General features: G+C 42.9%; 1 protein-coding gene across 2 annotated transcripts in view; it reads left to right on the forward strand.

The window, feature by feature from the left end:
* The first annotated feature begins 6,367 nt into the window (after window positions 1-6,367).
* LOC102940628 (CD2 associated protein) overlaps window positions 6,368-21,858 on the forward strand; it is a 150,478-nt gene continuing 134,987 nt past the window's right edge. The window contains exon 1 of one of the 2 annotated variants that reach the window (XR_006289334.1): window positions 6,368-6,628. Coding sequence is in view for 1 of the 2 variants with exons in the window: in XM_037893947.2 (XP_037749875.1) it covers window positions 6,625-6,628 (4 nt within the window). In the remaining variant the exon portion in view is untranslated. The remainder of the gene's footprint in view (window positions 6,629-21,858) is intronic. The other variant, XM_037893947.2, reaches the window with a different exon arrangement.

Consider the following 21,858-nt stretch of genomic DNA (forward strand, 5'->3'; position numbering starts at 1 on the left):
GCCTGAAAACATAATGGCTTTAATCCCAGTGATGTGGTTTTATTTGGAAAAACTTCAATTCTTGTATTTCTGTGTATTTTAACAAGTTTGAAATGCTCCAGATTCAAGGTTCATAAATTATGAAGCAATGGAGTCATTTCAAGATGACTATAGTGGGAAAAGCGATCAAGTTCCGTATTTAGACTGAGATTAGTGTGAAAAGATTCTGTCAATGTTCCTGCTTTTCTGTGGGATGGGAAAAGGGTTGTCTTTAGTGATGACAGTTTGTATCATTCTCAGATTGGTCAATTTATAACATAATATAATCTGTTCTTGAGTCATGGTCTTCCATTGTAACATCTTATAATAAAATAATAGCAATACTTACTCATATATGTAACATTTGATATTTTCATACCTGCCAACATCTGCTGCCAACATCTTCCGGGCCAATGGGAGCTGCGGGAAGTGGTGTGGGCTGCAGGGATGGGCTCGCCGCTGCTTCCCGCAGCTCCCATTGGCCGGGAATGACGAATCGGGGCCACTGGGAGCTGCGGGTGGCTGTGAAAATGTAAACAAACTATCTGGCAGCCCGCCAGTGGATTACCCTGATGGGCTGCATGTGGTCTGCTGCCTGCAAGTTGCCCACCACTGTTCTAGGGTGTGCCTCCATAGATGGTGCAGGCCAGGGGAAGGGAGGGAAGAGGTGCCTTTATGCCATTTTAGGGATTTTGGGTTACTCTGGAGGTGGAAAGGATCCCCAGCAGAGGTGATGCATGGAGAGGGCATGTGGGGTCACGTGCCCCCCCACATTTGCTGCTTGGCTTGTATTGAGCATGCTCACATAGATATGCTCACACCCACTATCGGCAGGTATGGGTCATCTCTGGTCCCCAGTGTAAATCAGAGCAGAGCTAGGGGTTCTCTAGTTTACAGTAACTTCTTAATGCCTGTCTGGGGGTTTGTAGTGGGGTGGCTGCCCCACTACTGCAGAAAAGGGGTTAAAAGCAGCCCTGGAGAGGGCTGCAGCAGGGAAAGGGATTAAGAACAGCTGGGGGAAGCTGACTGCTGTTACTGACCACAGCTGTGGCCAGCTCAATCAGGGCCCAGCTGGCCTTTATAAGAGGGCTGTGAGCCAGGAGCAGAAGAGGAGCCTCACTCTAGCCTTTGAGTGGGATGGGCCAGCTGCCTGAGAGTTAGATACCTGAAGCAGAGCAGTGCTGGGGAAAAGGGCAAGAAGAGTTGGGGAGCTCTGGCCTGGTGACCCCCCAGGCTGCAGGCCTTGGTGAAGGCCTACAAAGGTACTGGGGCTGCAGAGGGGCAGCCTAGAAATAGGCAGAGGTAGCTTGTCCTAACCCCTTGCTAATGATGAGGGGCCATTACACTGCAGTCTGTCCCAGTGAGCGGGGGCTAGATGATGACTGTCAGTAGCCCCTGAGGCAAGGTGGGTTTAGAGGGTTGGGGGTTCCCCTGGGAGGGGAGACCCAAAGTGTGGGTTACTGCTGGGGGCAGACCCCTGAGCTAAAGAGGCACTGGGGTCCAGGAGGGACACGGGGGCCAGCGGCAGGTGAGACACCAGCCTGCAGAGGACGCTCTGGGCTAGAAAGAGCTAATTTCTGAAATGACCAGCAGGAGGTGCCGCACCAGTGAGTCATCGCCTTGCTACAGGGTTGCTATGCAGCCCAGAGTAGCTCAGAATCTCTGTAGCAGTACGTGTCATGGAGACACGACCTCCCATCCTCAACACAATTCCTCTCATCCTTACCCCCTGTGTTGGGGCTAAGGAACATTTGAATTGCCATACTGGAACTGGATCATTGAGTATGTGTCATCCAGTTCAGTGTCTTGTCCCTGACCATGGCCAACACCAGAGGCTTGAGAGGGAGGTGTACGAAATCCCACGTTATGCAATTCTTGGACAATTTGGTCTCCATGAAGGTCTTGTCCCAGTTCCTAATAATTAGAGATTGCCGTATATTCCTTCCAAAACTCTTCATAGTGTTAACTATTATAATTCTGGATACTGTTGTCTTCCATATAAACATCCAATCCCTTTTTGAATTTTTGCTGGCTTGCAAGGGGCCTACAGAGGGCTATTTATAATGCCAAACGCTTGTACCTGAATCATGGGAATTCTCCTCCAGCCTCTTGTGGCACAGTTCTAGACCCACTACACCAGCATATAGGGGACAAAATCTACCCCAAAATGTTGCCCCAGGAGATAAAAAATGTTATGCTGAATGGCTAGGCAGCAGTTCTGCGGAAAAGGACCTAGGGGTGACAGTGGACGGGAAGCTGGATATGAGTCAACGGTGTGCCCTTCTTGCCAAGGGCACACCGTTGTGTGTATTTGGGATGTATAAGTAGGAGCATAGCCAGCAGATCGAGGGACGTGATCGTTCCCCTCTATTCGACACTGGTGAGGCCTCATCTGGAGTACTGTGTCCAGTTTTAGGCCCCACACTACAAGAAGGATGTGGAAAAATTGGAGAGAGTCCAACGAAGGGCAACAAAAATGATTAGGGGTCTGGAACATATGACTTATGAGGAGAGGCTGAGGGAACTGGGATTATTTAGTCTGCAGAAGAGAAGAATGAGGGGGGATTTGATAGCTGCTTTCAACTACCTGAGAGGTGGTTCCAAAGAGGATGGTTCTAGACTATTCTCAGTGGTAGAAGATGACAGGACAAGGAGTAATGGTCTCAAGTTGCAGTGGGGGAGGTTTAGGTTGGCTATTAGGAAAAACTTTTTCACTAGGAGGGTGGTGAAACACTGGAATGTGTTACCTAGGGAGGTGGTAGAATCTCCTTCCTTAGAAGTTTTTAAGGTCAGGCTTGACAAAGCCCTGGCTGGGATGATTTAATTGGGGATTGGTCCTGCTTTTAGCAGGGGGTTGGACTAGATGACCTCCTGAGGTCCCTTCCAACCCTGATATTCTATGATTCTATGATAGGGCAGATGTCTACTTACACCCATGCTTCAGACTTCACCTTTTATACTTATGACTCAATATCTGCTTATAACCAAAGCAGAAAAAAATGACTTCTGGAAATTGTCGACATTCTCACCAGGCTAATTTTGTCCTGAGCCTGGCTAAAATGGCTCATTTTGAATCATGTGTGAAAGGACGTCTGCAGTAGGGAAGTCCGTGTGCTGTTTAATTTCAAAGGATCCTGCTGCCTCATATTCCCTAAAGTGCATCAAAACCACATTGGATTTACTTGTCCTCCTGGCCTCTAAGTCACTATCTTTTTTTAAACCTGTTTAAATTAACAAGAAATTTGAAAACTCTTTCACTGTCTTTTGATTTCCCACAAAAACTAAAGGGTGGCAGTCCCACCCTGTTTTTATTTTCCTTAAAAATGCATCTTATTTAAAATATTAACAATAAAATCACCAAAAAAAGGGGTTACAGCTGAGATTAGTGGAGGTGCTTGAGCCAGACTGCCTTCATCATACAAGATAGGTGACTGCTGACAGGGGGTTATTGGAATGCATTCCCCTTCTTAGTCAGCAAACTCTTCTCTCTAGAAATGGGCTTAAGGGTTCAGATATGGATCCCAACCCTCAGGCCAATCAGATCACAATCCAGTAGTTCTTTCCCTAGAAGAGCATGAATTTCTAGGCACCCAGCTTCAGCAGTGACTTGCTTTAAGATCTGTGCAGGCTAGATCCCCAATGCAAGGGATAATTCCCCACAGCAGGCTAGAACCTGCATCCTTCTGGCGGGGTGTGTGTGTGTCACAGAGTCTAAATGCTATACTGGCACTATACCCCTTTAGTTCAAAGTAACTCAAACCTATTGCAAGGTCCATCTTTTCAGGAGTGTCACTGAAGCAACAAATATTGATGGGGTGATATATAGAGGAAGTGGGGAATGTGATGTTTTTTTTTATATGCTTTCTGGCCTGGTTTATTTAGTACTGAAACAGAGTGTTCAGATGTATGCCTCTTGTCATTTTATAAATCTAAATATATAAACCAAATTAATTCCTGGTGAAATTTACTTTATTGGAGTTACATCAGAGATATACCCCAATGATTTGCTTTGCTGCTCATTGTGAGGTCAGCTAGTGCCTACATGCTACTTTTCCATTGGCAGTTACAGGATTATGGTTGCTCCATTGTTTTGCTTTGGGATTCTTGGGCCTGGTCTACACTACAGAGTTACAGGTTTCAGAGTAGCAGCCGTGTTAGGCCACATCTACACTACCCACCGGATCGGCGGGTAGTGATCGTTCTATCAGGGATCGATTTATTGCATCTAGTGTAGACGCGATAAATTGATCCCCGATCGCTCTGCTGTCGACTCTGGAACTCCACCAGGGCGAGAGGCAGAAGCGGAGTCAACAGGGGAGCGGCAGCCATTGATCCCGCGCTGCGAGGACGAGAAGTAAGTGATTCTAAGGTGTTCTAAGATGCGTCGATTTCACCTACGCTATTTTCGTAGCTGAAGTTGCGTATCTTAGATCAATCCCCCCCCCTAGTGTAGACCAGGCCTTAGTCTGTATCTGCAAAAAGAAAAGGAGGACTTGTGGCACCTTAGGGACTAACAAATTTATTTGAGCATAAGCTTTCTTGAGCTACAGCTCACTTCATCGGATGCTGCAGCTCACGAAAGCTTATGCTCAAATACATTTGTTAGTCTCTAAGGTGCCACAAGTCCTCCTTTTCTTACTACAGAGTTAGGTCGACGTTGCCTTAACTCTGTAAGCTTCTACACTAAAATATAGCTCTCACTGATGTAGCTCTCACCCACTACACCAATTTAATAACTCCACCTTCCTGCGAGGCGTAGCACTTAGGTCGATGTAGTTAGGTCAATGCAGTGTCAGTGTAGACACTGCATTGCTTACATCGACTCTTGCTGCCTTTCAGAAGCCAACTCACAATGCCCCACACTGACAGTTAAATCAGTGCAAGCGCTCCTGGTGAGGAGACACACACCACGCACACAAAGAGCACAGTGTGAACGTACAATAGTGATTTTAACTACTGCGGTGACTGTATGTCAACGTAACATTGGTCAACTTAATTTTGTAGTGTAGACTTGCCTTTGGATTTGGTCACACACAAAAAGGCAGAAAATCCACTGAAAGAGAGAATAGGTGTGGAAACTCATGCATCAGTCCTTAAGGAAGGGAACAACCTTGCATTGCTGAAAGTGAATGTGGAGAATGCAGATAGGCATGGAGTTACTAGAGCCAAATGTTTGTTATTGCAGAAGCTGAGAGTATTTGTTCAACTTCAGTCCATTTCCAGACTTCATATCTGGACTCCCAGAGGATCCCCTTCTAATCAAGTTTTTAGGTGCAGATCATGTTACCTCAGAATAATTGGACTAGATGCAGGAAATTGATTGGTGAAAATTCTATGTCTACTGTTATGCAGGAGGTCAGAAGAGATTATCATAAAATTCTATTCTAGCCTTAAAATCTATGAAAGGGATGATTTTTTTCCAAAGAAGTATCACGGGGTTAGATGTAACAGCAATCTAGTAGTAAGCCTCCCACCCCCTCATACTGCCACACAGGGGGTCAGGGTTTGAAAATCACCTGTGTGTATCTCCCATGCTGTACGTATGCAGGGGATCTCCAGTGTGTGTGTATATGGGGGGGGGGGGGGGGGGGAAGGAGGACTTGTGGCACCTTAGAGACTAACAAATTTATTTGAGCATAAGCTTTTGTGAGCTACAGTCACTTCATCAGATGCTGTAGCTCACGAAAGCTTATGCTCAGATAAATTGGTTAGTCTCTAAGGTGCCACAAGTACTCCTTTTCTTTTTGCGAATACAGACTAACACGGCTGCTACTCTGAAATATGTGGCGGGAGAATTTCTTGTGTGAGTGTGTGGGGTGGAGGGGAGAGAGGAGAAGAATTTCTTTTGTATGTGTATGGATCTACCTGTGTGTAGGGAGAATTTATCCATCTCTGTGTGCGTGTATATCTTTCCTGAGTGTATGTGTGTGATTTCTCCCTGTGTGAGTGTGTGTATGTATCTCCCCTGAGTGTGAAGATTGTGTGTGTGTGGGGGAATTTCTCCATGTGTGTGAATGTATCTCCCTGGTGTGGGGGGAGGAAATTTCTTCCTGTGTGAGTGTGGATCTCCCGGGGTGGAGAAGGGGGAGGTGGGGTTTCTCCCGTGGGGGTGTATGTGCCCTGTGTGGTTACGTGGGGGGGTTGGGTATTCTTCCCTCCCCCTGGGGGGAGTGAGAAGATCCTGGGGGGAGGCAGTGCCATGTGGCGGAAGGGCAGACACTCGGGCGAGAGGCGGCTCCCGACCCCGCTCTCGGCCCGGGCCGGGGCGGGACGCACGTCACGGCACCTGGCAACAGCGGGCAGAACCCAGCGCGGAGCAGGGCGGCGGGCGGGCGCCGAGCTCTCGCGGGATGTGGCGCCCCCTCCACCCCACCCCACCCCAGCCGGGAGCTCGAGCTGCCGCGGCCGCTGCCAGAGCGGGTCTCGCCCAGGGGAGTCTGCGGCGGCGGCTGCCTCGGGGCCTCGCCGGCTTGTAGCAGCTGCTCCGCCCCCGCGGCCGGCCGGATGGAGCCGCCGTGCCCGGCCTGAGCGCGGCAGCGGGAGGAGGAGCGGCTGGCGGCGGCAGGAGAGGGAGCGGTTCCCCCGGCCCGGGCGGGCACGCACAGCATGGGTAAGGCGGGACTTGGGGGGGGGCGCCGCCGCGCGGGGGCTGCTCGGGACCCGGAGCCGGGCACGGGCTAAGGCAGGAGAGTCCCCTGGGGGAAGCCGGCCGCCCCCCAGCCCAACCCCCACTGCCCTGGGGGCGGCCGGCCGCCTCCCTACGCCCCCAACCCAAACTCCCACCTGCTGGGGCACCCTAGGCACGGGGCGAGCCGGTCACCCCATACCCACCCCCCCATGCCCTCGGCAGGAGGCCGGTGGCTCCTACTCCCCCAACCCTACTCTTCCCCCCCGGGGGGGGGGCTGCCCTGGGGGGGCTGGCCAGCTGCCCCCTTCCCCCACTCTCTCTCTCTCCTGGTCTACCCAGGGAGCTTTGGGGGACCATTCCCTGTCCCCCCATCCATGGCTGCTCCTAGCTGGGGCTGGGTACTTGTTCTTTCTCCTTACAGCAGGGGTAGAGGCGGTGGACCTATGGCATGTCTACACTTAATGTTGCATCGGCAGAGCCCTAGCGCTTTAAATGAAGGCTCTCTAAGCCAGGTGCAGTCAATAGGTGGACCGTGGGCCAAATCTGGATGCTTTTAGACTGTGAAATATTTTTATTTGCTTACTACTGTCATCATCATTACTATTTTTTATTTCCTCTGGAGTCTGGACCTTGACTATACCTTGACCAAGTAATTTGGTAGGGGGAGAGTGTAAATACAGAAGAGATAGTAACACACGAGATGTTTTGGTGCTTCTGAGATCTTTTCCCACTGGTGATTACTTTGCTTTAGAAGATACCTTAGGAAAAGAGCATCTGACCAATAATTAGACTTGTAGCCCTGCAGTTGTACTTTACTGCTGGGTTGCTGTCTTGAAGAACAAGCTGGGGATGATGATTGTTTTATCTCTTCTGCAGTCTGCTCATATTTGACAATATAAAGGTTAAATATTAATCGGCTTGGAAGGAAGTTACAGGGAATTGGTATGCCTTCAGTCTTAGCCATTCACTTGGTTTATGTTATACTTGATTTGATATATTCAGTTATTGTTTTCAACCTCCTCCCAATCATGTTTTTGCATATTCTGACTTAAAAAGAAATCTCTTTTTGCATAAAAGAGCTTGAAGGGAAAGTTTGCTTTGTAGACATGCTGAATTTTGCTGCTTCTAGGGAGAGCACCAGAAGTTACCTCATTTTTATAAGAGCTAAAGATCCAGTAATGGTAAAGAAGCAAGAATAGCTCCAGACTGGTGCTATGAAGAAGTTGAGGACTCTGATGTACTAGAGAAATCCCATACTCTGAGTTAAATGGTACAATAATTCAGGAAGAACAACTAAAGCTGCAAATGTGTAATTTTCACGAGGAGGGGTGCTAGTTGGTGTTTGGTAGAAAAAGTTGGTGGCTGTACTTGAAAGAGAACTTGGCCATTCATGTGACAGAAAGAGATGGCTGATTTATTACTACATAACAAATATGACAGATAAAGCAGAACTGGAGGAAGTAGGCTAAGCTTTGTAAAGGCTAAATGCAGTTCAGATTAATTTTAAGCATCATTTGTTCACTTTGGTTTTAACCCTATGTTTACTGATTTTTCTTGTGTGATGGTAACTTATTGTGCAAATGTGAACAGCTGAAAGTGTTTACTGTGTATGGTTGTTTCATAATACTCTGGTTCAGATTTGTATTTGTAAGAATGGGTGGTGGCCAGTTTTCTAAACTTGATAGCATTGGGAAGTATATATTTGTGGTTGGTTTTAAGTAGAGCAAATGGTAAAGATAACAGCTCTGTGAAGGGAACACTATAAAAGCGTCAAGTATCAGGGGGTAGCCGTGTTAGTCTGTATCCACAAAAACAACAAGAAGTCCGGTGGAACCGGACTCCTTGTTGTTATAAAAATGGTTATTCTGAGTGTGGTGACAGACTGTGTAGGCAAATCCTTCTCTTAAACGCCTCTTTCTATGAATCCTTTTTTTGTCTTTCTGCTCACCAGTTAGTTATCTTTCCACACGTTCCATTACTTGCTCTGTTTTGTTTAAGTTGCTAAATGGTACATCCTTTGGGGAAGAGACTCTTGCTTTGTGTTTTATAAAGCAGGTTGTGCGTTTATGGTGCTGTATGTAAATGCTTAAATTTTTGACCAGAAGTGTTTGCATTCTTAAGTGGAAGCATATCCTGGATTTTGGGCAGATTGTTTTCCACAAAAGACAGTGGGCCTTAAAGGAAGGAAACACCCATACATTTAAGCTACACATTTTGCATTGAAATTAGACAGTTTTGATATGTTCACACTCACATTTGTTTTGTATTCCTTATGCCTATGGAAACAAATTATGTTCCACTAATTTATTTTGTAATTTCATGCTGCAACTGTTTTTTATATCTCTAAAGTTATTCACTATTCAGCTTTCAGAGTAACAGTCATGTTAGTCCGTATTCGCAAAAAGAAAAGGAGTACTTGTGGCACCTTAGAGACTTTTATTTGAGCACAAGCTTTCGTGAGCTACAGCTCACTTCATCGGATGCGTACTGTGGAAAGTGTAGAAGATCTTTTTATATATACACACAAAGCATGAAAAGGAGGTATTTTTTCATGCTTTTTGTGTATATATAAAAAGATCTACACTTTCCACAGTATGCATCCGATGAAGTGAGCTGTAGCTCACGAAAGCTTATGCTCAAATAAATTGGTTAGTATCTAAGGTGCCACAAGTACTCCTTTTCTTTTCACTATTCAGCGTGTTTTAAAAGCTGCTTCCTAAATTAAGTCCTGTTTTTCTAGTTTCAAGGCTGATGTAGTTACTCTTGTGCATACTTCTCTGCTTTGTCATTTGTGTCACTTATTACTTATTCTTACCTGCTTCTGAGGTGATGCTGAAATCAGGAGCATTGTTGGAGACTGAGTCAGTAGTATAAATGGGCCATTGCTATGATTTATTATTTTAAAATGCTACCAAAACTTTCTGAATTTATAAATAGTATAATTTCCATTTCATATATGAAGGTTTATATACAGTAAGTGTAAATCATAGAAATATCACTACTGGATAGGAAAAACAACATAAAGCCTTTAGAAGTTTTAGTTCTGGTTTTCTGGCTAAATTCACTGATTAATTTATAACATTGTCTACTTACATTTTCTTCATGTATTTGGGTACAGTTTTCTTTTTCGGAATCACTGCAGTCAACTGTCATATTTCACCCCAAAAGTAGCTTGTGTCCTAGTTTGTATATGTAAGTACAGTAGCTACCTTTGGGGTGGAACACAACAGTCTTTCACATGCATGTGTTTATATGTAAATATAGTTAGATTGCCAGGAACAGCTATGTAAATAAATGATTGTATGGTAGTAGTAGTTAGAAGTCCCAGTCATGATTAAGGCCCTACTGTGTGAGGGGCTGTACAAAGGTATATGAAGACATGGTCTTTCCTTTAAAGAACTTTCAGCCAAAGAATACAAGTGACATATAAAAGGAGAGGGAGAAGATAAAGTGTGTGTGTGAGAGATTTTATGTACACCCCCCCCCCCTCCGGTTTTCAAAAATACTTGACATGTTGGCTTAACTGTCCACCATTGAAGTCAGTTAAAGTTTTACTATTGACTTCAATGGGAGCACAGTTAGGACGACGCCAGGGAGCACTCTGAAAATTTCCCATTAAATATTTTCATATGGCATATATGTAATGTTTACCCACCATAAAGCACTATGGTTGAAAGGTACTATGATATATAACTGTAAAAATATCTAACGAGCAATGTTTTTTGGTACTTGTTATATACTCCTGGCCCTCTTGTTACTTCATTGTTTGATTTTTATATAAACTGGTTCTAATTTGATTAAATGACTCAGAAGACTTAGTACTTCCTAATTTCTGTAATATTTCTTTAGAACATCCGTTCTTTATTTTGGAACCTTCTTTAATGCTTTTGTTTGAAACAATACTGATTATTACTCTGGATACATTATTGTTACATATAATGCATTAATGGTAATATAGTTGTTTTCCTGTAACCTTGGACAATACTTGCAAAATTACTATTTGGATATTAATTGTTATACTTCAACTTGAAAAAAGGGCATGTTTCTATACCGACGGATTGCAATTAAGAATGATTTATTACAGATGTACTTTGTGTGCAGGTTCATCAGATCAAACAACCATAGAGATTTAAGGTAACTCCCCTTGGCCTTTGTCACTTTTATAGCACACACAAAAATATTAGGCATGCTATTAGGCATGCTCTGTGGATTCCTAAATTTTGTTACTAACAATCTTTTTTCCCCAAGGTCAAGCTTCATACATCAGATTCTGAGTAAAATCTTATCAGATGTTCTCTGTGAAATGGACCAAGTTAGATCATTTTACTTTACTTATACTTAGCTTTGATTTTTCTAAAATTATTAGTGAGAATTCAATCAAAGCATTACTGAAAAGTTACTACTACTTGCTTATCTATTAATCAATTGAATGCAGCCAGTTCTTTGAGGAAATGTTTTTTTATTGAGGTATTCTTTGCTAACTATACACTGAGTTTTAGTTTCGTTTCGCTTGCAATAAACCCCCTGAACAAATGAAAAAGTAGTGGCCCATCTACGCTATGGCTCCCAATTATACTAATATTGGAGTGCTATACAGTGAAACCTGCCAAGAAAGACCACTTACAGGAGTTAGCAAAAGTGGTCACTTGTGAGAGGTCGTCTCTCTTCAAAGCTTTGCTGCCTTCAGAGCTGGGTGCCCTTCCAGCAGCTGCCTCTCTCCAGCTGTCCAGTTCTGAAGGCAGAGCAGAGAGCTGCAGCTGCTGGCTGGGTGCCCAGCTTTGAAGGCAACGCTGCTGCCAGCAGCAAGGCAGAAATAAGAAAGATTGGTTTCTCCTACAGGTTTGTTTTTTGGATGGGAGTAAGAAAATATGGTCACAAATGACAGGTGGTCACTTTTCAGAGTTTCTTCTCAGTTAAATTATTGGGGAAAAACATTCTGTGGCCTCTGCAAGTAGTTGCTCATGGCAGGTGGTGTCTTTTCAGAGGTGGTCACTAAGGCAGGTTTTACTGTACCTGGTTGGAAATGGTGAGCAACATTTTTCTGTTGTAGACAAGACTCTGGAATGGATAGGTATATTGCAAAGGGTCTCTTTGGAGAATGGGATATGGGGTCTCAATGGAGACTCTGATATGATACTGTTGGGGAGCTAAGTCATTGTGAGGGAGGGATGGATGAATGAAAGACTATTTAGGTTTGGGCCAAAGGTGGAGGAGGGTAGATGAAGGTTAGAGGGTAGGTGGTTGGGGATCTGACTTGGCAGTACCGTGAGGCGGAGGAACTGAACCCATTAAGCTCAGAGGAGGGAGTGGCTATATTGTCATTTGTGCTTTTTTTTAAAAAAAAATCTTCTTCCACAGTAAGGCCCTGTAAGTTGGGGTTAGACCAGAGGGGGCAAACTATGAGCCACAGGCTGCATCTGGCCAGCAGGACCCTTCCCTCTGGCCCCTGAGCTCCTGCCAGAGAGCGGGGTCAGGACAGGCTTGCGGAGGAGCCAGCCCAACTCCCCAGCAGTGTGGTGAGCGGGGCGGAGGCTAGCCCCTGGCCTATCCTCTTCAGCTTGGCTGCAGCTCCGGCCAGGCAGCACAGTTATAGCGCTGCCAGTCCTGGCGCTCCAGGCTGGCGCGGTCAAGGGGAGTTCGGGGGGGGGAGGGGGCGAGAAGCAGGGGTGGTTGCGGGGTGGGGGGGCGGTCAAAGGGCCTGGGCCCTGCTGTTGGGGACAGGGGCAGAGCAAGCCAGGGCCCCCCTCCACCTCCAGCATGCCTGGCCCCTGTCCCCAGCAGCCAAGCCCAGACAGGGAGCGAGCCCTGCCTGACTGCCAGGGAGAGCAGCCAAACGAGCAGGGGAAACACACAGGGAAAGCACTGAGCCCCCTTTCTGCCACCCCACAGGTAATGTGGGGTGGGGAGAGCAGGGATGGTTGGATAGGGGGTGAGGGGAGGCCCGGAGGGGATGGTCAGGGGGTGGGGAGCAGGGAGATTGGATAGGGGCGGGGGTCCCGGGGGTGGTCAGGGGGTGGTGAGCAGGGGGGATTGGATAGGGAATGGGTGTCCTGGGGGGATAGTCAGGGGGCAGAGAGCAGGGGTGTTTGGATAGGATTCAGGAGTCCCAGGGGGCAGTTGGGGTGGGGAGCAGGGGGGGTTAAATGGGGGTAGGGGCTGGGCCAGGCCACGCCTTGCTGTTTTGCGAGGCATAGCTTCCCTCAGCCTTCCCTTCCCGGCCCTACATACAATTTCTGTACCCGATGTGGCCCTAGGGCCAAAAAGTTTGCCCATCCCTGGGTTAGACTCATGTTGGCCTGTCCTGCAGGGAACAGAAAAATGGAATAGAGCAGGAGTATGGGATTGTGTACCTAAGGTATGTTCTTTTAATCTCTCTGTACTTAAGATAGGAAGTGTCTGATGGGACATAACTGTCGGATATTTTGCATGCTTAAGTAATGCTTAATACTGCTCTAATGGAGAAAGAGACATCGAGACAGATCTGTAAGCACTTTTGTGATCTGTGTAAGATATGAGATTACACAAAGGCAAATCCGTGAAGCAATTATGCACACTTTAATTATTTGGTAGTATAGTTCAATGTGAAAGCACTATCTAAAGTTTTACACCCTATGTGGTGGTAACAGCTGAAATAATTCCAGGAATGAATACTTAGAAAAACACTTAACTCCGCTTTGTCAAGCTGTTAAAGTGACACTTATCAATTTGATAATCACACATCTATCTGGAAACTTTATCTGCTGTAGATACAAGTAACAGCTAAGGTTATTTTTCTCAATTTTTTCAGTCTCTGAATTTGATAGTGCTTTGTGTGTAATCAGTTTCTCCCTTTTAAACAGAGCTGTTCATCAAATGGGAACTTTTATGATTTTTCTTTTAAAAATAGTTTTTTTGACGTTTTGACAAAAAAAACCAAACTGAAAACACAAACAAATGTGTTTCAGTTTTTCCCTCTTTCCGTTTTTGCTAGTGAAAACCAAATCACTGGTTTTGAAAAAAAGGCTCCTTTTTTTGTCAAAAAATTTTGAATGAAAACTTGGACCAGCCCTACTTGTAAACATCAACAGGGAAACAGACAAACCCTTAAATAGTTAAAAGGGATTTCAAAAATAGTAGTTACAAAGAATTAAAATTGTCTCCTCACATAAGTTAGTACCTCACTATAAAGGTTACTCATGTAGATATTCTGGCAGATGAAATTTAGGGAGGAGGTTTTGGTGAGGAGTTGAATATTCTGGGAGGGTCCACAGTAGGAAAATGGCATGTGTGTGTTCATGTGTGTTAACAGGTGGAGGTAAACACTAACAAACTGCCTTATCCACACGAGCATTTTACCATGTGTTAGCATGTTAGCTAACCCATGGTAAATATGTACTTTTTCCTTCTGAAAATGAGACCTAAACCTATGCTTTTCCTTCTACTCCGTTCTTCCCCACTTCTAAAAACAAAACAAAACTCAAGCTTCTGACAGGTTTTTGTTTGTGATGTAATTGTTCTGATGCTATTATATAAATTTCCCCCAAACCATTCTGCTTTCCAGAAAACTGTCGCTTGCTATGTTAAATAAAAGTCTTGACATTGGTTCTAATTTTCCTCCCATAATATTTCTTGAGTAGCTAGAATGTCTATTTTCCCTACCTCAGTATGAACAAATATTTTTGGTTTAGATTGCAGATGGTCACTCTAGTTGCACAGAATTGACTTTCTCTACATAAATGCACTGTTTATGAGGTGCTATGTTTTCAGGAAGTTTGAAGACAGAAAAGTAAACAGACGTCAAAAGGGTTTTGAAGCTTTTTGGTCAGTATGGTTTTTGAATTGTCTGAATGACTTCACTTTCCAATACTTTGAGTCTCTGACCTTTCTTGGTGTGAAAATACTTCCAGATTTGTTCAGAGGAGACCAAAAGACTTCATTTTGTGGTTAACTGAAGTATACTAGAGATAAAGTACTATAATACATATGGGGTCATGTAGGGTATTAAACATTTATTGAATAAAATGAACTCATTACATGAACCACAAAGACTTTAGGCTAAGGTTACTTTAATGAAAAAAGAAAAGGAGTACTTGTACTCCTTTTCTTTTTGCGAATACAGACTAACACGGCTATTACTCTGAAACCTGTTACTTTAATGAACGCTCATTTGAAATTTTGACTAAACTTCAGGTTTTGAAGCAAGCTTTTATAAAACCATAAAATGGGTAGACATGTGAGGCTTTCTGCTGGAATTCAAGGTGGAAAAAGTCTCTAAAATTTAAAATCAGTCTCTCTGCAACCCAGGTGTGATAGTTTGTTCAAGCACAGGTGACCTGAGTGTGAAACTGACTAGCTTAGTGCCATTGTCTGTGCTATTTAAAAGATGAAGTGAACAAATAGCATAAATAATGAAAAACTGATGATATGATTAATGAACATTTTGAATATCTGTGGTGGTGTTTGTAACCTGGGGAAGAAGTTTGGATCTTGAGTCTGAATCCTGATCTTTCAACCAGATCTCCTCTACTGGGCACCAGGAGGGGAACATGGGGGACTGCCCACATGGATTCAGTTGCAGAATCGGGACCTTACTTTGTAAAAATGGGTTAATATAATTTGTAAATAAGTGTCTACTGTGTTTCTTGAGGTTATTTTATTTGCTAAATCTAAGTATTTTGTTTTTAAATGACTATTTTTAACTTGGTGTCCCATTAACAGTGACAAAGCATTGTGACCATGGCACTATTTCTTGCTGGAAATAAAGCGTCTTTTCTTTCCATAGGCATGTTGAGTGCTGTTAGTAAATGATGTTTAATATTTAAGAAACACTTAACAGTCTCCTTCTCTCCCTCTCCTGACGACAGTCTCTCATCTGCCACGGACAGACTTTTGTCACTTGATCTTAATGGTACTTTGTGTGACAAATATTGCAACCCCATTGTCTTTGGGCAAATATTGTATTAGGTTTATGTATCACTGTGGGCCAGGGGTTATATGCAACAAATGAGGGGAGGGAGTTTACCACCAGTCTCCTAGGAATCAAAAACAGTGGGGGATGATTAAGGTGAGACACTTAAGTTGTAAATGCCTCCAGAGGCAACACCCCCTGGGGAAATATGCATATACTGGTTCAGGCTGGATTTTTCCAGAGACCAACAGAAAAAGAAAAGGTTTTCGATATAACAGGCTGGGTTCATACTGACTCAGGGTGGGGCCTTTTTTCTGATCCAGCAAACAAACATGACCTTCTGTCCAAGAGCAGGGCCCCATAAAGCTGACGGTAACCTCTGGTATGTTTTTAATATGCATATAGGAACTCCTATTGTTTGTATATGCTTTCTCTGTAATGCTTTTGCCCTAAGAATAAATATGCTTCCTTAATAGCTGGGTGGTAATTTGTAAGTACTGGCAATACACTGTTTATAGCCCTTGGAGAGAAAGCCGTGCACAGGCAGTGTGTTTTGGTGGGGATTTTGAAGTGGAAGGGTCCCTGCCCAGAGAAAGATGACTGCTGGAAATCTGAGACCTGACTGGGCTCCCCTGGAGAGGACCATGTGCGGGGGGATACAGGTGCAATTACCCCATACCTGTGGTGATACTCTTATTTTTAGCAAGGCAATCATTTAACTAATTTTCCTGGAAATTTGGTTGACGCAAGCTTTAAGAAAGAGTCCAAGTCTCCAGTACTTCTCTTCTAGGAAAGGAAACTATGAAATGAGCCAATTGCCTGTTTTTTAATTTACAGGTTTTTTTTGTAACTGTATATGGGAGTCTGTGAGTGAACATAAAGGAACTAAAATCAGGTCTGGATGGTTATGGCTTCATCAGGAACGCATCAGTTTACCACAAAGCATGTATATTTTTTTTCCCTCTATATACTATTTGCAATACTGGTAGCACACTTTGCCTGAATTTGTCAGGAAATCTTTTGAGAACTGTGCAAGTCAAACCATGCAATATAAGGTGTTTTTGTGGGAGTTGAGGCGAGAAATCCTCATCTACACTGGTCAGGGAAAGTGGTAAACTACATGAGTTTGTCTATAAAGAAAAGATGCATTGGTTTAACAAAAGGTGTGATTTTAAAAACAATAAACCTAATTTAGTTAAACATGTGTAAAAGGCTGTGTGGACACACTAACATCAGCGTAAATGTGGCTTATTTTGGTTTAGCTTAAGCTATGCTTTAACTTCTCATCAATGTCTTTATCTTACTTAATTTTAACCTTGGTGATCCCATGGATTGATTATTTTGGAGACTTCTTGCTTTTGACATACTCAATCTCTTGTTTTTTTATACCGTTAGGTATTTGTTCTCTGAAATTTATTTTAGCAATTCTAATTTCTTTTACGTTTTGCTTACTGTGATTTATGTTCCTGTTTATTGGCTTCACTAGGGTTAATTTTCAGATTCTGAAGGATCTCTGTTTGACTCAGATTACATTGCCATTTAGTTACATTGATGTCCTTCTTGCCTTCCTGGTTCTTTTTTTGTTGAGTAGTATGAGATTCTGTTGTTTTTCTTTTCAGAGTAGCAGCCGTGTTAGTCTGTATTCGCAAAAAGAAAAGGAGTACTTGTGGCACCTTAGAGACTAACCAATTTATTTGAGCATAAGCTTTCGTGAGCTACAAGCCACATCTAAAGCTGCCACTTCCTGTTCTTTAGCCTTTATGGCCTTCCTGACTAGCTGCCTCATCTTACTGAAAACTCCCTTTCTAAAGTTTGTCACTGTCACTTTTTGGTACCTTACCTCTTTTGATTTGTTTTATTTTGTTGTAGTTTAAATAGATTCCTTACCAATTTAAGCTAAATAGAAATAAACCTGTTTTAAACTGACTATTCAGGCTACCTTTTGCTCCAGTCAAATTAAATGATCTAATGGCCCCTTCCGTCCTTAAACTCTGTGATTGCTACACTCAGTTTTTGCACTGATTGATTTTAAAATAGAAAAACTGATTTAGTGGAATCAGCGCAATCCCCAGTGTATATTCAGTTATACTGATAGAAAGGTTGTATTGATTTAACTAAATCAGTTTTTTTACTGATTTTAGTTAAACTGGCACAACTTTCTTATGTACACAAAGTTGTAAAGTGGAAAGGGCCTTATGAAGCTTTGTTGCAGTTATCCTCAATTCCCTTTTCTCTACTAGTAGTAATAGGAATGCTTGTTAGTTTTAACTTCAAATTTGATGCTACAAAGTTTAATTCAGGATTTACTTAAACCATTCTGGATTAATGCCTTTACCAAAATAAAAATAATAAATATATACTTGTTTAAGGTCAACTTAACTGCAGGTAAGAAATGAGAGAATACCAGATGTTTTGTTTATAGTTGGGCCACAGTCTTGGAAAGGGATCTGTGTAGGTGGAATCTTGTGCCTGTGTGGAATCCCAGTGAATTTGGTGGGCTCTACCAGGACACAAACGCCAGTCCTTCATCAGCGAACAATAGCCACCTTACACTTTTTTTTTTTCTTTAAATGTTGCACTCCAAATTTTAAGTTTGGCTGAAATTATTATCTCTGTTCGCAACTGAGAAGCATTTAAAAAAAAAAATCCGAATGGCTATTAGTGTGTTGTCGATTTATGTAGAACACATCTACTTGTATGTCTGTCATCTCTCACAGGTTTATTGATCCACTGCCTGCCTCTTGGTTTCTCTGTCCAGAAATGTTGGTACTTCCCATATTAGTGAAATACTATGAGTTAGTAAATGTTCTTTTCAAATGGATGAGCTTGTATATAGTAGGTTTCAGAGTAGCAGCCGTATTAGTCTGTATTCGCAAAAAGAAAAGGAGTACTACTGGCACCTTAGAGACTAACCCACTAGTACTCCTTTTCTTCGTGTATATAGTAGTTATGGGTAAGACTGCCGTCCTTTCTTAGGATATGGGAATGGAATGAGTGAGAGTAGGTGAAGACCCCGATCCTGCAAAGACTTATGCACTATGAGTAGTATAACTGAAGTCAGTGGAACTTCTTGCAGTGTATGAAGTTAAGGGTGTGCCTAACAGTATGTCTACACTGCAGTTAGATACCCGCGGATGGCCTGTGTCAGCTGACTCAGGTTCACGGGGCTCAAGCTAGGGGCTGTTTAATTGCGGTGTAGACATTCAGGCTGGAGCTGGAGCTCTGGCACCCTCCCACCTCATAGAATTCTAGAGCCCATGATTCAGCCCTATCCTGAACGTCTACACCGCAGTTAAAGAGCTTTGTAAAACGAGCCCGAGTCAGCTTGCGTGGGTCAGCTGCTGGTTTTTAATTGTAGTACAGACATACCTTAAATCGTCATGAGACTCCCTGTATTTGCTTGTAGACTTGGCTCTATGTCCTGCAGTACATATAATTAGTGCTGTTAGCTGTGCAGGAAAACAGAGCTTCTTGGAAGCTTCCTGTTTGAATGAAAACTCACATGGATTAAAATTAGCCATTTTTTCCTCCTTCAGAAATAAACTTCTGTTAGTAAAATCAGTTTTTGCTTTATTCAGAAATTGATTTAAAGAGATTTAAACTTTTTTCTTGAATTGATCATTCTTGTGATTTCTTATCCAAATAAGTAAAATGATGCTTTGGGCAGGTGCCAGCACACAAGTAAAATTTAACTATTAATGAAAATTGCCTGTGAAGCAAAAGACAAGCATTGAAAAATTTACCATACTGAATTCAAATATTAATGTATTGGTCCAGGACTTGTTTTATAAAATACTGGAATAAAGCCCACCTAGACAGGAAAACAGGTGATAATTTTAAGGTTCTTCAGCTTGTGAAATATCAGGGCTAAAATTATATGCCTATACCACTGAAAAAAGTGGGATTTGTAGCTTTCCTTTTATATAACAAATGCATTTGTGGCAGACTACAGTGTTAGAAAACCATGTTTATTGAAAGTTAAGGTTGTGTCAAGGCACATCTCAGGCACCCAAAAACCTTAAGTATGGAAATAAGAATTTAAGGGGAAGACTTGTGAATCTCTTCCACCTTCATATTGCCTGCAGCATAGTTGATAACATACTTCAACAAGCCGTAAGACTTTAATTTAATGCATTCCAATAGATACACACAAGCAGTACATACCTCACTTAATCAACCCTGTACTTAGTGCAAAACCTTAACAGTGGCCTCATATGCTTTCGTACCAATAGATCAGTGCATCTGACTGTCACACATTCCGTGCATTTGGGAAGTTATTTTTCCTTAACGCTGCTGAGATCACTGGTGTTTTGAAACATTACTGCTGCACCATAATATTGGATGTTTGAAAAACAAACCAGTATTTTGTTTACTGTCTTTTTTCATTAAGTACACTAGAATTGATAGTCTAATGTACCTAGTACTGTTCTGTTCAATCTGTATTGAACAGATAATACAGGTCAGACTAGAATCAATAACTCAGATATAATTTTTTTTTAATATCTACTGTCTGAAGTTGGTGAACTGGAAAACTGTTTTATATTCTCTAAAAGCTGCTTCCAGTTTCAGTTTACACATTTCATAAAGTAATTTTTTCATATAACTTCAGTGATTTGCAAAATATTGGCAGGCCATCTTCATGTCAGAATTGGTTGGTGTGTGAGAGAGTAATAAGAATGTTGTGAATAAAGTCCAATATCTCATGACCAAATAGCGTGTATGCATCTCATGAAACAATTCTAACATATAATGTTGAAAATATTGTGATGTTTTTAAAATCTTGAGTTAGACTGCTGAGAATCACAGTTCTTCTGCATTGTAGGTATTGTAACACTGTGTAGTCAGTTAACAGCTGATCGATTATTAGTAATGTTTATTAAGGTAGTTCCTACCACCAGCTGAGAAGGGGCCCGTTGTGCTAGGCACTGTACAAATAGAGACAATAGATAGTTCCTGCCCCGAGAGATTGCAATCTAAATAAACTAAACAGATGTAGCATAGGAGAAAGGGATGTAACACACAAGCAGAGTGAGCAGTGTGGTGGTGGCAAACATTGTTAGTTCCGTTATTTTTCTTATATATTTTTGGATAGTTTTTGTTAGGCAGGGATAAGCTAAACAAAGACGGGACAGGGGAAGTGAGAGAGCAGAGGAGGAAGAAGGGCTAATAAAGTGTGAGGTTGAGGTGAAGAGGTTGAGATTGGAGCAAACAGCCAATCAGCATTGTTTAGAGAATGTCTATTCAAGACTTTAGAAAATATCAGTGCTATAGATATAGGTATAGATTGCATTTCTCTAAAGAGTAGTGGTTCTTCAAATAAATCAGTGCTGTTCTGCATAACTTCAAAAAACAGAGATTAGAGACAGTCACATTTGTTTAACCAGCACATTTTAATAAACATATTTTTGAAAAAAACTCACTCATATAGAACTGTTGGTTCTTTACAGTACTTGTTGGCTCTTCTGATCAATAATTTCACTAATGTTTTGTTGTGTTCTTAATGTCAGTAACATTAATTCTATAACACAGACAAGGTGTAAGATATTAGCAAGAAGGAAAGAAACCATTGAGAGGACATGGATCACATGAAATGGTTTGATCTGTTTCTTGTCTTTCAGTGGTTTAGCCCATCTGATGGTAATGCTGGTTTTGGCAGGGTCTTTTCTGTAAGGGTATGTTTACACTACGAAATAAGGTCGAATTTAGAGAAGTTGGTTTTGTAGAAAACGGTTTTATACAGTTGATTGTGTGTGTCCCCACACAAGTGCTCTAAGTGCATGTAGTCGGCGGAGTGTGTCCACAGTACCGAGGCAACCGTTGACTTCCGGAGCGTTGCACTGTGGGTGGCTATCCCACAGTTCCTGCAGTCTCCGCCACCCATTTGAATTCTGGGTAGAAATCCCAGTGCCTATGGGGCTAAAACATTGTGGCAGGTGGTTCTGGGTACATATCGTCAGGCCCCCGTTCCCTCCCTCCCTCCGTGAAAGCAAGGGCAGACAATCGTTTTGCGCCTTTTTTCTTGAGTTACCTGTGCAGACGCCATACCACGGCAAGCATGGAGCCCGCTCAGCTAACCGTCACCCGTATGTCTCCTGGGTGCTGGCGGACGTGGTACTGCATTGCTACACAGCAGCAGTTTATTGCCTTTTGGCAGCAGACAGTGCAGTATGACTGGTAGCCATCATCGACATAGTCCTGGGTGCTCTTTTAATCGGGCGCCTGGGCAAACATGGGAGTGACTCAGCCAGGTCATTTCCCTTTTAAGTTTCGTCTCGTGGCGATTCAGTCCTACTGGCAGTGCACTGTCTTTTAACCTCCAGCCAGC

Source organism: Chelonia mydas, chromosome 3, assembly GCF_015237465.2.
Source record: "Chelonia mydas isolate rCheMyd1 chromosome 3, rCheMyd1.pri.v2, whole genome shotgun sequence".
Classification (NCBI taxonomy): Eukaryota; Metazoa; Chordata; order Testudines; family Cheloniidae; genus Chelonia; species Chelonia mydas.